The sequence below is a fragment of the Coenobita brevimanus genome, chromosome 111, assembly GCF_032717465.1.
Source record: "Coenobita brevimanus isolate Jiangsu-jjx chromosome 111, ASM3271746v2, whole genome shotgun sequence".
Lineage (NCBI taxonomy): Eukaryota > Metazoa > Arthropoda > Malacostraca > Decapoda > Coenobitidae > Coenobita > Coenobita brevimanus.
The window spans coordinates 7749457-7763706 of NC_137064.1; the positions used below are offsets into that span (position 1 = coordinate 7749457).

Here is a 14250-nt window from a genome sequence, read left to right on the forward strand (position 1 = left end):
TATACTTTTCCTATTACACTAAGAAGACAAATGTCCCTATGATTACCACACTCTTCTTTTTCCTCTTTCCCTTTGTACAAAGGAATAATTATACCTGACTTCCAATCCTTCAAGACTCTACCTTCCTCCCAGGCCAATCTGCACATCTTCCACATCCAAAATTGTGCAAGAGAATTCTGAAAGACAGATGGATAAAATATCTGGAGATGAACATTTTGGGTCAAAGTCAGTTTGGATTCAGAATTACAGTCAAGTCACCTACGGCGTGGCTAATTGGTTCTGGACCAAGCCCACGCCACAGAAAACCGTGGCAAACATATAACTGAACCTATGGGAAAAATGGAATTTGGTTCTTGACGTTCACCCAAAGTCCCCTTTTTCAACCCACTTTTCCATATTTTTCCCCACTTTACATATGCACACAATCAACTAACCAGTCAATGCATGTATTACACGTAACAATAATGGGAGGGTGATCGGCCTTGTGTCTACTTGGGCAATACCACATGCTGCAGATTAAGTGAAAAAAATCTTGGCCAAGTAGATACAGATCAGCTGACTGACCAAAACATTAAAGATGGCGGAGGCTCCCTGGTCAAGAACTGATTGAAGAAGTTTATTTGATAAAGTCTGCATGCTCAAGTGTCACCAAAACTCACATTTAATACATTAATAATCATTCTTATATATGTGATGATGATGATGGGAGGCATTATACTTCGTCTTAGCTCAGAGATAGGGGCTTCGTCACTAACCCGTTCATAGCAGTTTTACGTACAAACCTATAAACTAGTCACAATACCCAAAGAATCTTTAATGTTTCATTACTTAACACAATGAATTTGGTGAAGTTTAACCTCCTCATTAGAGAGAAAAAAGTCCACAGCTGGAGCACTTGCAGTATGGAGCTGAAGTGGTTCCCATCTTCTTTGTTTACAAACAGGGGACAGCGCCGCCAGGTGAATTTGGCCGCGCGTTTCAAACATTGCTGCGCCTGCATCATAGGTAGTTTATGGGCGTGGTTCGTTTTTTTCTGGGTCTGGCACCTTGCCATGTCATGGAAAACCGTGCCATAGGCGACTTGACTGTAGAAGGTCGTGTGTTTCCAACTTGTTGAGCTTTTACTCAAGAGCAATTGATGTGCTACAGGACAGAGACAGCTGGGTGGATTGTGGGTATTTAGATTTGGAGAAAGCCTTTGACAAGGTACCCCACAAGCAACTAATGTGGAAATTGGGGCACACAGGAGGACTGAAGGGAAACTTCCTGGAATGGATAAGAGACTTCTTGAGAGACAGACAAATGAGGGCAGTAATAAAGGACAAGATGTCTGGATGGAGGGAAGTAACAAGCAGAGTCCCACAGGGCTCGGTGTTAGCGCCAGTAATGTTCCTGATTTGCGTAAACGATATGGTAGATGGAATGAACAGTTATGCAAGTCTGTTTGCTCATGATGGAAAGATCCTGAGGAGAGTAGAAGTCGAGGAAGACTGTAAAATGCTACAGGAAGACCTGGATTGGATTCATAATTGGAGCTGGATGTGGGAAATGAAATTCAACGCTAAAAAATGTAAAATATTGGAAATGGGTAAAAGTACAAAGAGGCCATCATTGAATTATTTGATGAGAAAGATGTGGGAGTGCTGGTCCAGGATAGTTTGTCACTGGAAAAACACATTAACAAGATAGAGAGTTGTGCAATCTCTTGACAAATGTAAGAGTGGCATTCCATTACATGGATGAGGAGATGATGAAAATGTTGATAGTGGCCGTGATCCACCCCAGGTTGGAATATGCAGCAGTAGTGTGGTCCCCACACAAAAAGAAAGATATAAACAAGATTGAGAGAGTACAAAGAACAGCAACCAAGATGATCCCCGGCCTGGCAGATGTCGTATGGAGAGACGCTGGAAAAGCTGGATCTGCCTTCCCAAGAAGAAAGGAGAGGAAGGAGCGATATGATTGCGGTGTTCAAGACTATGATGGCAGTTGATAAAGTTGGTGGAAAAGATCTGTATGTATGGGATAGGAGAGTAACAAGAGGACACGGAATGAAGCAAAGTTGCTTGAAGGATATCAAGAAATATAGTTTTCCATATAGATGCATAGACCTGTGGAATAGCCTGGACAGAGATAGTCCAATCTAAAAACTTGCACGAGTTCAAAGCAAAACTGACTTATTGAAAGAGACAGGACCCCACGAGCGTAGCTCATTTCCTGTATAGCACAACTAGGTGCAAACACACACACACACACACACACACACACACACACACACACACACACACACACACACACACACACACACACTCTCTCTCTCTCTCTCTCACCTCCACATCCCACAAAACGCCGCATCAGTCTCTAGGTGACCAGCATCGTAAGAGGAGCCATAAATGGAACATTTATTGGGAAAAAGACTACTTAGACCTAGCTGTATGTTACTGTTTACGACTGTATGGCCAAACGACACTCTATATTTAACAATCTTTGTTCAGTAAAAGCCATGACGCATGGGAAATTACCAAACAGCATGGTGTTCAGCTTTAACATCAAAGGTCAGGTACCAATTAGTTCCTTATATCAACGGTGTACTGTAAATTTCAATGTATATTTCTACCTCAAAAAGTGAAATGAAGATTAGATTTAGTGAAATATTCATTTTGTCTCTGCTAGTCTTGTTTACACTTGCAACAGGAAATGCAAATATTCTGGAGTACTGAGGAAAAACAAGGACCGTATGGAGCTACAATAGAAGCAAAAACTTATGCGGCAAAATATCTATCTCTCTATCTAAAATAAATAGCTTATAAACATTTTTTTTGCTGCATGAAGCAGCTCTTATGGCCTGGTAACATTTTCTTTCATAAAATCATTCCTAAATGTGCTATAACAACCATTTTCTAATTCTGACCAATATACAGTATAGGGAATGAAATTATCTACTCTATAACCCTCAAGTGCTGTAAATTGGTAAGCAAAAGCCAATTAAAATTGGTATCGGTATAGAAAAAATTACTCAGTAATCGGAATCTTATCGGAATAGGCTGAGTTTCGTTTTCGTTTTCATTTTTAAAGGCTCCAACATGCTTCCATGTGTCGGCCTTGGTCACCTAATGGCGGCTCTCCATGCTGCACAATCCATTGCAGCCTCCCTGTTTAGTCCCTTAACCCTGAGGTCACACTTAATGACCTCGTCCCATGTCTTTCTCGGTCTACCCCTCATAACCCCACCCCCAATATTAACACTTCTCACCTTCCTCACCCAATTATCATCCCCCATTCTCTCCACATGTCCAAACCATCTCAATCTACCTCTCCTCATCATAACACCAAAACATTCCAGTCCCATCCTACCTCTCAACTCTTCCATCGTAAACCCAGCCCCTCCAGGCCTTGGATGCAGGGACGCACTGCACATCCACCTAATCATTGTCATTGCTGTACATCTGAGCTGGCGAATATCTTCCTCCTTCACTGCCTGGGTCTCACTACCATACAGCATTACACTCCTAACACATGCTGCATACAAAGACCCCTTAGCACGTAGGGAGAGTCCTCTCAATGTCAGGAAAGGCAAGAGCTCCCTGAACTTCTTCCAACCACTTCTCACCCTAGCCACAGAGCTAGCTCCAGCCCCACCTCCAGCACACAACATGTCTCCCAAATAACAAAACTCTTCCATACACTCAAGAGATTCACCAGCAAGTTCAATCCTATCACGTCTGACAATTTCCACCTGCTCACCCCAACACGCCGTACACATAAAATCAGCATTATCTCGCAGTCTACCTCTGATACCACTACATCTCTTATGCACCCATTTATCACACACACACTGCACAAGCTGGAATTACTTCCCACGCCCATGTGGCAAACTGCACATGGCCACTCTCCCTCGTCTTTGACAGTACCGCCACCAACCCTAGATATCATCACTTTTGTCTTATCTGCATTTACCCTTAAACCCTTGTGCCCCATACCATCTCTCCACTTCCTAAACCTTTCCTCCGCCTCCCTTTCGTTCTCTGCAATCAACACCAAATCATCAGCATACAACAACTCCCACGGGAGTCCATTTCTAAAGTCACGTGAAAGGGCTTCAAGTACCATGATAAACAACATGGGACTCAAGACTGACCCCTGATGCACACCAACATTCATGGAAAACTCATCACTCAAATCTCCATTCACTCTTACCTGGGTGTGAGCACCCACATACATAGCCATAACCACCCTAACAAGCCACTCCTCCAAGCCAAGCTTTCTCATTGCCCACTTCACCACCTCTCTAGGGACTCTGTCAAAGGCCTTTTCCAAATCAACAAAAACAAAATAAAGATCCCTTCTCCTACCAATATATTTTTCCTGAAGCTGTTGAACAATGAATATAGCATCAGTGGTCCCCCTACCTGGCATAAACCCAAACTGCACCTCATCAATATCCACTCTTTCTCTAATCATACCTTCTAAAACTCTCTCCATTACCTTCATTAACTGATCTAAAAGCTTTATACCTTTATAATTTCCTCTTTCCAGGGCATCACCTTTCCCTTTATACACATTTACAATTACACTGTTCAGCCAATCACCTGGGACAACACACTCATAAATAATCCTATTTATCAGGTCAGTGACTAAACTCACCCCTATATCGCCTGAGGCCTTCAGCATTTCGGCAGTCAACCCAGACACACCTGCTGCCTTCCCCACCCTCATCCTGCTTATTGCCTCACTCACAGTAGCAGTATCAATCAAAGGACAAGGGCCAGACACTGGATCTGCTGGCTCCAAACCTTCCCTGTCCCAGTCAAACTCCTCATTCAACAACCGGTTATAATGCTCTCTCCATGCATCTTTAATATCCTCACTGTTCACCACTACCCTTCCTTCATCATTCTTCACACACTGCTCACCTATAATATCCCGATTATCCCTCTTCACTTGACCTGCCACCCTAAATATCATATTTTTCCTTTCCCCATGATTTAGGTTATCAAGTAATAGTCTCTGTGACTCAGACTTTGCCCTGTATACCTCTCTTCTAGCCCTACGCTTGGCAGCCAAATATTCCTCTTTGCTACCACACTTCTTCCATTCCCGGAAAAGCCTTCTTTTCTCCTTAACTGCAGCTTCTACACCCTCATCCCACCACCAAGTTACTTTATGTCTTGGTGGTCCTCTTGTCCAACCGCATGTTACATCAGTAACTCTCAAGAAATTGTTCTTGAGGGCTCTGTACTGTTCATTAACGCCTCTGTCTACAGCTCCCTGATCAGCCACCACTCTCCTGAGTATTGATGAAAAATATATAAATGTTTGTTTTCCCCAATGACCCTAGACTGTAGCACTTACTTCTTCACCAATGTAAGTGTGAACTAAAGCTGCAATGATGATCATTTTTCAAAGACGAGGTCATACCTCACATTCTGCTGACTGTTTTAAATGGTACGATGCTTGAACTAAAACATGAGCGATATTTAGACCAAAATATTAAATCATTGTGGTTAGAATGAAGCTTGTGCTCAGTGGACCAGGAAAGCAATGCATTATTATAAAAATAATATCAGATATGGTGTGTAGCCAAAACAGGAAATCGGCTGACAGTGTGGTCACGTTTCACTTCGTATCTTGCTGTGTTTACTCTGACATCCACATGATTTAGATTATGTTTGTGTGCACTGAACTATTTAATTCATTACTGGAACCTATATTTCATCAGGGAAGCTGACACAGGTGTGTGTTTATAATATGGTAAAGTCAATATCAAGTCAATACCAGTCAAAATACCTCAGGAGCAACATTGGCTACTTTGACTAATCTTGACCAAAATTCAAGCTGCTGAATCACTAGTTTGGGAGTTAGCGCTAGTTATGGGGACTTGTATTGTTTCCATCCTATCGATAGTTCTGAAGTCGCTAGCTAAAGAAACGCTAGTTGAGGGGTCCCACTATACTATGCTGGGTGGTAACCATATAACCAAATTATGGCAACTCGTGGTTTAGTGGGTAATTGAGATGCTCCAATCGGATTGAGCCTGTGTAGGTTTATATCTAAGGGGTGGTTGGGGTTTATTGCTCACATAATGCCACCAAGGGATAAGTGGGGCTGGTCACTCTCATCTTAAATGTTAGGACCAATTTGCCTAGCCCCAGGCTTTTAAGCTCCTCATGGGACAACATAAGATTGGATGATGAATGGATGCATGGATGAGGAGAGGTAGACTGAGATGGTTTGGCCATGTGGAGAGGATAGGGGATGATAACTGGGTGCAGAATGTGAGAGGTGTTAATGTTGGGGGTAGGGTAGTGAGAGGTAAATCGAAAAAGACAAGGGATGAGGTCATTGAATGTAACCTCAGGGTTAAGGGACTAAATAGGGAAGCTGCAAGAGATCAAGCACCATGGAGAGCTGCCATTAGGTGACCAAGGCCGACGCATGCAAGCACGTTGGAGCCTTCAAAATCAAAATCAAAAATGAAACTCAGTCATTAGAAAAATAGCAAATACTTAACATTTTAGCTTCTAAACCTAGGCCAATTCTTGGTACTTAACGATAAACGAGACACAATGTATGTAAACTTCTGGCCATTACTCAAATTATAAAAAGGAGTACACTCGACCCTCAATTTGCCAGACTAAAAGGGGGGTAGACCAGTCCGGGAATGGCAAAAGGCCAGGAATGGCAAAAGTCCAGCCCCACATACCATTCCCTGGACTATTACCATACTTTGTCCGAATACTTCAATATTGTCCGGCAATTATTCCGATAATCTAGAGAATTCTGGAATGTAGGCTACCTATACCAACATAACTAACATACACAGTACATAAAATAATAACACTGATGCAATAACAATAATAATAACTGACACAATAGCAGTATTTTGCTAGCTACAACCCTAAGAATGGTTGTAGTAGTAGTAGTAGTTGTTCCCTAAGCAGTCTGGCCAAACAGCCCCGAGTCCCTTAGGAAGGCCATGGCTGAGACCGGGCTTTCCCACAGAGCTCTCAAAGAGTGTATGTTGTGTTGTTGGCATAGGTGATTGTGTGCAATGCAGTCTTCCATAATGTGCTTAATAGTATGGTGTGCTGTGTTGCATCCTGGACAGGCATCAGCGACGGAGGCATCCAGCCTCTTCTGGTAGCTTAAGAGGGCTGGATGGTGCCCACATCTCAGCCTGGCCAGGTGGACCCTGTCCTCACGAGGAAGATAGGATTCAGAAGGGTGGATGTCAGGAGGCCGTGCATGCAGCTGTGTGTTGTCTTTAAGTGACTGAATGGAGCGGCAGGTGATCTGAGTGTGGATGTGCTTCTGGAAGCTGGTCTGAGGTGGGCGAGGGGGGAGAGATGACAGTATTTGAATATGATATCGTGTGCTGGGTGTTGTTTTGATGTTCCTTGGTGTGGGTGGATGTGCTGCCATGTACTGTAGTGGATGTTGTGGGTTTGTGGAGGCTGCAGCAAGAAACTGGGTGCCTCTCATGTCTAAGTGATCCTTGACTTTGAGGACTTTGGTTTCTTGATGTAGGTGGTCTGTGGGTGTAGTAGCTGTGCAGCCTGTGATTATTTTTAGGGCCTTGTTCTGTATGGTCTGTAGAGTGTTGTAGTGTGTTTTGGTGAGGTTAGAAGCCCAGGCAGGGCTTGCATAATTCATCACTGAACATATGTATTGTTCGTATACTGTGGTGGTGGTTTCTTTGTTGTGTCCAAATGCTGTATGGGTAAGTGACCTCAAAGCATTGAGTCTTGGTGTTATTTTATTTTTAATGTTTGTGATGTGTCATTTAAATGACATTGATGTACTGTATGTTACACCAAGGATTTTGGGTGTGTGTGTGTGTGGTAAGGGAGTGTTGATTATGGTGAGGTGTGGGATTCGACTGTGTTCTGCGTCCAGTTTGTGAGAAGGGTCACTGTAGATTTGGCTGGGGCTATTTTGAGCCTGTTTGTGGTGAACCATTCATGTAGTGTGTTGAGGTAAGGTTGAATGGTGTGTGCAGCTGTGTTTGCGTTTTGGTGCGTACATGTAAGTGTTATATCATCTGCATAAGAGGCTATGTGTATCTGTGGTGTGTGGGTACATCATGCATTTATAGGTTAAAGAGTGTAGGAGACAAAACAGATCCTTGGGGGACACCGTTTGTGAAGTTTCTGATGTTAGAAGACTTACCGGCAAATGTTACACGTGCACATCTATCTGCTAAGTAGTTTGCCAGCCATCTTTTTGTGTTATTGTGCATGTTTGTGTTGAGTATTTTGTTTGTGAGGTTGTGGCAGGGGATGGCATCAAAAGCTTTGCTACTGTCTAGTGTGATTAGGAGCGTTCTGTGTGGTGGCCTAGCTGAATTTATGCCATCGAAAACTCTCTGTGTAAGGTCTGTAAGGAGGGTGTTTGTGGAGTGTAGTGGCCTAAAGCCATGTTGTGACTGGGCTAGGGGAATGTGGTGTGACTAGTTGTAGTACCAGTCATTCGGTGACTTTAGAGGGGGTGCAGAGGAGTGTGATGGGGCGATGTGAGGAGGGTAACATGGGCTCTTTGTTGGGTTTAGGGATAGTGATGATATTGCCATGCTTCCAGATGTTGGGTATTATGTTGTGTGAGTAGCTGTAGTTTGATATGTTGGTGAGTGCTTGTATGCCTTGTGGTCCTAGGTGTTTAAGGTGAATGTTGCTTAGAATGGTTGTTTAGACAGTTGTTGACGAGAATGTGGAAGGTATGATAGAAGAAGATCAGAAAGCTAAGGAAAAAGAGGAAAATGAGCAAGGAATGGAACACCACAAGGTTAGCCAACCATTAATCAGCTGACTGAGATACAAACACACAATCTTGGACCGAATCGGAAATTTTAATTGGAAAATATTTTAATCTTTATCACCATATAGGTTTGAAAACCTAATTACTTGAAATTCAGTAAAAAATTTGTGCTTACAGTAATTTAATTACGTTATTAATAGAAAATCAGGGTTCAGAGTGAAAATTTCTTAAAGTTAGCAGAAGTGTTCTGCCTCTAGCCTAACAACTCACCTTGACAGATTTTTTATTTCAATAAATATCGATTTACAATGCAGATACATTTTTTTTGTGCTCAAAATAAATATTTATGCAAAATAAAAGTCTGTCACGGTGTGCTGACAATCTGAAGGGGAAATATTTGCTACCATTGGCCAACCACTCATCAGCTGACCAAGATATAAACACTGACGATCTGAAGGGGAAATATCTGCTAACATTCGTGCATTTTAGCTCTAAAACCTCATTTTTAAATTAAGTTATATTAAATAAAGTTTTTTAAGTAGATTTCAGATCATTAGGAGTGTATGAGCCACTGTGGCGAACAAAATTAAAATATTTTCCAGTGAAAAGTGCTGATTCGGTATTTAGTCACACTGAGTTGGGTGAACTGAGTAGGAATGGATCCCACTGACGTTGTCCATAAGAATTTTTTCTTTTTTTTATTACCAATGAATATTATTGTGTCCACGCCTTCCTTAAACTTTACCGTGTTATGCAATAAACTATTTATAGTGGCATTTGAGAAAGGTAAGAGGCACATGGGATATTGCCACGAGTTAGGAGCTGGTGGCGTGAAGCTGCATTTCATGTATGAAAATAGTTTCTTGTGTGTGTTACAAATGGCCTTTATCAAGTTAAAAGCTTGCTAAAATTATACTGTGTTGTGCAGCAGACTGCTTATAGTTTTATATGAGAGAATAATGGCCAAACTTGTTGAGAATCCCAAGCCTGTATAGGCATTTGTCTGGCATTTGATAATATTGTCCTGCCTCAGCCCGTGTCCGGGAAATCCGAAATCCGGGAAATAGGGGTCCACCAAATCGAGGGTCAAGTGTATTTATAATTTAAAGTACCGTAAGTAAAATCTTTGGCTGGCCGGCCATTAGCCAAAAAATGAAACAACACTTTTACTTTGTAGTACATAATATTTTAATTAGCAAACTCAGGCCAGACCATCCTAGAGCTAACATACAGGAAAAAATACACCTGCTTTAATCCTTGAGACTGGATTTAACATACTATAAGTCAAAGATTGTTCCTCATACTGCGTATATCATGATTGTAACTGCATCCCATGAGATAAAGAATGAATAAGTTTGGTGTATACCAACCACATGCATTGGTAGTACTGGCTCACATTAACACACAATAATATCATGCTTTTCTAGACTTTTAAAACAGTCTCCAGTCAAGTTTATATTATTTACACTGAAAAGCTTAGCACTGAAGGTTCTACGGTTGAAGTGAGCAATGCTTTATGGTCACAGTGTCTTCTGCCAAGCTATATATTCGTTCTGTAGTCACACTCGAATCTGCACACCATTTATGAACATGAACACTAGTAGCTTGCAAAACAAGTTGCCAATCGTCATTCATCTCCTCGTCTCAGAGTTACGGCACCCATATTACCCCCATCTACTGCCTTCTTATTATATGCAATAAATTACTTCTTTATTTAGACTACAGTGAGAAGACTGACTGTTAATAATTACTACTAAATAAACAGTATAATAACTAAAGGTTGCAGCTGTATGAACACTGTTTATGCACATAAACCCACACAGCCACCACACTTACACACCACTAGTACACGGTATACCTCACTCAACTCGCTGTTTTCGGCCTTCAGTCCTTTTTTTCTTTTCCTTTTAACCCTTCCCATTCAACCATTGATTATTCTGAAACTTTAATGGTTTTCACTGAGACTTTATTAAGGCAAACAGTGTCAAGGTAACAACATTCAAAAACAATCAAGCAAAACAATGAACAAAATCTTCAATGAAAGCCAATCTAACGTTCTTCCATCCATATCCGATATCCCAGTATCGACAGTAAATATTGGTATCGGTTCAGTATCAGAAAAAATGCAAATATCAGAGATATATTGTTACAACAAATCGTATCAGCAACAGCACGATAACCCTCTCAGCATAGTTTTGCAAAACAAGTATATTTCTATCTCAAAAAAGTAAACTGAATAAAAGATTTAGTGAAATTACTACAGTATTCAACTTGCCTCAGTTTGTCTTGTTTACACCACAAACAAGAAATACAGAAGTTCAGGAGTATTGCTCATAAAGAAGTACGGCAACACTGTAGGCAGGGGAATAAAGAGTTATCAACTTTTTGGTGTGTGGCTGTGCAGGGAAGGTCTGGCTGTGAGGTCTCACTCAGTGTGTAGGGGGGACAGGATGATGAGTGGTCTGCCACAGTTGGACGCAAATTGTCTTTTGGTCATGACAAGATTTATAACATGGATGGGGTGGTGCTGAGGGAGATAATGTGTGCAAGTTAAGACTGATATTAGAATACAGATCAGTGGTGTGGTCACATATTTAAAAAACACATTACAGTAATAAACTAGAAAATTTATGGAGAATATCCACACAAATCACATGAAGCCTTGAGAGTGCAGTTTTTTCCCCTTATGGAGGAGAAATAGATGAGATCTGATATATATATATATATATATATATATATTTTTTTTACTACTCCTGTACATAAACTTACACATGGCCCTACAAAAAGATGGAGAGTATTTTCTTTTTTTTACCAGATGATGCCCTGGATGTTTATCATCAAGTTTATGGGGAAAAAAAAAAAAAAAAAATCCTTCATTTTTTGCACGCCGTAGGGTGGGATAAAAGAGGGTAACTGTGCAATCCACAGGTTAATTACCCACTAAACTGGCAGGCATCATAGTTTGGTTATATGGTTACCACCCAACATAGTAAATGGTATCCTGGTGTACAGGACACTATTTGGCTTGTTACTCAGTGTCAAGTCACCCATAGAGAGAAAAAAGAGGAAAGAATGAAGGAAAGACAGAAGAGGAAAGATGGAAAAAAGGAAAGAAGAGAGGAAAGGGCAAGTGCCCGAGAGCAGCACTACATCGAGTGATTGGATGGCGAGCACCCCCACCTACCACTTCATTACTATATTTTATATTTTATACTTCCATGCTCACTTCTCGGTTCCTTATCACTGTTTTCGGTGAACCAGCAACCATTCTTCCCTACTGTAATCTTCCATGCAGTTCATCCTTAACTTCCATCCTTACTTATCACACTACCTAAGTACTTGAATGCACTAACATTCTCCACTTCCTATTCACCCAACCTCACTGTACATTATACAGTGTAAGACTTCATTTCTCTCAAGACCATAACGTTACTCTCAGCTACATAAATTTTGATTCATCATTCCCAAACTTGCTTACCAAGCCTTGCAGCTCCATTCATCTTAACAATAAAGTATCATCAGCAAACAGTAGAGGCCTTAATGTTTTAAGCATGACAGTTTATTTTCCAAAATAAACTTACACTCGATCAAAAACCTATCTGTACAATATTCCATCTTACATTCTGAAACAGTGAACGAAACATATGAAAATATTCTTCAGTAACTACCAGTACTCACAGTTGTACATGGCCAGTAATGTAATCAGTATGACATGATGCAACATACAGAGTAAACAATTCATTCAGAAATATTCTCTAAAACAAAAAATACAATAAGAAACAGTGCTCATGTCAAACCCAGTCACCTACGTACAGCTAGTTTTTTGATCATGTGTATTGATAACTGGAACAATTTGGATGAGGAAACAGTACAAGTAAAGAACATCCGTTTATAATCATGCTGAACAAAAGCAGATATGGAGACAGGACAACAACAGCTTAGTTCAAATCCTGTACACTAAAACTACAATCTATTCACTTTAACTAAGCATAACATTGCCATCTCTTATCTTGAATGTTGACCTGTGACAATAAATAACACTTAAATATGGTGCTATTCACAAAGTGTTACGGAAAGCATGTAGAGCCATAGTATCATCTTCTCCTGTCATTAACCAATAAGAAAAAAGCAACAAAAGAATGCAAATCTCCAGCTAGTTAATATGAATGAAATATAGGAAAATACAGATATGAAACAAAGTAATATGGGTATTAATGCAGTAGTGGTATGCAACTCACCTTAGCTGTTGTTATCTCACAAACAACTTCACCTCGGACTGCAGCCATGATAGTTCCAAAAGCATTCAACACTCCATCCACCATGTTGAGCCGTCCATTCTCAGCAAGGGCAGCTTTAAGTGAAAAGTGAAAAACAAGCATAATTTCTCAGTCCCTTCAATATAATTATCTTCTCTCATTTAACCAGTTACCTACAGACATTTTAATTTGGCTTCAAGAGATTTTTTGAACTGGAGAGGTTACATATAACCTTCATTTACCCCTTCACTACAAAACGTCTCAACAAATCTGATTAACTTCATCGCCATTTTTTTTTCTTTCATTTTTCGTTTCTGAAGGCTCCAACGTGCTTGCATGCATTGGCCTTGGTCACCTAATGGCAGCTCTCCATGCTGCTCAATCTCTGGCTGCCTCCCTATTCAGTCTCAACCATGAGGTCACGCTCAATGACCTGAACCCAGGTCTTTTTCGGTCTCTCTCTCACTACGTTATCCCCAGCATCAACACTTCTCACTTTCTGCACCCAATTATCATCCCCCATTTTCTCCACATGCCCAAACCATCTCAATCTACCTCTCCTCATCACAACACCAATACACTTCAGTCCCATCCTACCTCTCAACTCTTTCATTGTACCCCTAGCCCCCTTGGGCCTTGCACTCAAGGACGCATTGCACATCCACCTAATCACTGCCATTTCCATATTTCTGAGCCTGCGAAGATCCTCTTCCTTTACTGCTCAGGTCTCACTACTGTACAGCATTACACACCTAATACCTAACACATGCTGCACACAAAGATCCCTTAGCACGGAGAGAAAGTCCTCTCAATGTCAGGTGAGGCAACAGCTCTCTGAACTTCTTCCAACCACTCCTCACTCTTGCCACAGAGCTAGCTCCTGCCCCACGTCCAGGACATAATATGTCTCCCAAATAACAAAACTCTTCCACACACTCTAGAGACTGACCAGCAAGTTCAATCCTTTCACACCTGGCAATATCCCCATGCTCTCCCCAGCACACAGCACACATGAAATCCGCATTATCTTGCTGTCTACCTCTGATACCACTATATCTCTCATGCATTCACTTATCACAAACACGCACAAGATGGAATTACTTCCCACACTGATGTGACAAATTGCACATGTTCACTCTCCCTCTTCTTTGACAGCATCACCCCCAGCCCTAGATATCATCACTGCTGTTTTATCTGCATTTACTCTTAAGCCCTTGGGCCCCATACCATCTCTCCACTT

General features: G+C 41.3%; 1 protein-coding gene across 2 annotated transcripts in view; it reads right to left on the reverse strand.

Moving 5' to 3' along the window:
• ATPsynO (ATP synthase subunit O, mitochondrial) overlaps positions 1-14250 on the reverse strand; it is a 64461-nt gene that overhangs the window by 13596 nt on the left and 36615 nt on the right. The window contains exons 5-6 of one of the 2 annotated variants that reach the window (XR_013900572.1): positions 12993-13105; positions 11030-11281 (exon numbers count right to left, since the gene is read on the reverse strand). Coding sequence is in view for 1 of the 2 variants with exons in the window: in XM_080286389.1 (XP_080142515.1) it covers positions 12993-13105 (113 nt within the window). In the remaining variant the exon portion in view is untranslated. The remainder of the gene's footprint in view (positions 1-11029; positions 11282-12992; positions 13106-14250) is intronic. The other variant, XM_080286389.1, reaches the window with a different exon arrangement.